The 657-nt window shown below is 46.9% G+C and overlaps 1 protein-coding gene across 1 annotated transcript; it reads left to right on the top strand.

Moving 5' to 3' along the window:
- Nucleotides 1-396, top strand: LOC112826965 (NADH dehydrogenase [ubiquinone] 1 alpha subcomplex subunit 1). The gene has a single exon (XM_025875312.2). The coding sequence runs from the start codon at nt 65-67 to the stop codon at nt 275-277; it is 213 nt and encodes a 70-aa protein (XP_025731097.1). The 5' UTR covers nt 1-64; the 3' UTR covers nt 278-396.
- The last annotated feature ends 261 nt before the right edge of the window (nt 397-657 follow it).

Here is a 657-nt window from a genome sequence, read left to right on the forward strand (position 1 = left end):
CCGAGGCCGGGTCACCTTTACCGGGCGGCGCAGGCAGGGGCTTGGCTCTGGCAACCGCGCTGCGATGTGGTTCGAGATCCTGCCTGGGATCGGCGTCATGGCCGTGTGCCTGGTCATCCCCGGCATAGCCACGGCGTACATCCACAGGTTCAGTAACGGGGGCAAGGAAAAAAGGGTTGCCTATTATCCATATCAATGGAGTTTGATGCAAAGAGATAGGCGAGTCTCTGGAGTTAATCGTTACTATGTGTCAAAGGGTTTGGAGAATATCGATTAAGGAAGCATTTTCCCGATTGATGAAAAATAACTCAGTCATACTCATCTACCCCTTCTAGAAGGTTATGCAGTGTATTAATGTAGTGCATAATAAAAACAACCAAAAAGTAAAAAAAAAAAAAAAAAAATATCTAGGATGCAGGAGGCTGGATCTCGTAATTCAGCCGGTATGTTTGCAGCTCCTGCGGCATGCTGAGCACCGAGCTAGGCACTGAGGATGTAGAAACAAGGCAGTGTCCTGGGCCTCACATTCATTTTCCGATGAGTCCATTCATAAAAAACCGTGTAGTTCAAAGCTAGCAACACCCCCAAAAGGCTGCTAGAAGCTTTGTCGCTTATTTCTACAACTGTCTATGGGATCTTACTCTATTTGGAAGAATA

This window comes from Callorhinus ursinus, unplaced genomic scaffold, assembly GCF_003265705.2.
Source record: "Callorhinus ursinus isolate GAN/ISIS: 27379988/994484 unplaced genomic scaffold, GSC_fseal_2.0 scaffold1, whole genome shotgun sequence".
Lineage (NCBI taxonomy): Eukaryota > Metazoa > Chordata > Mammalia > Carnivora > Otariidae > Callorhinus > Callorhinus ursinus.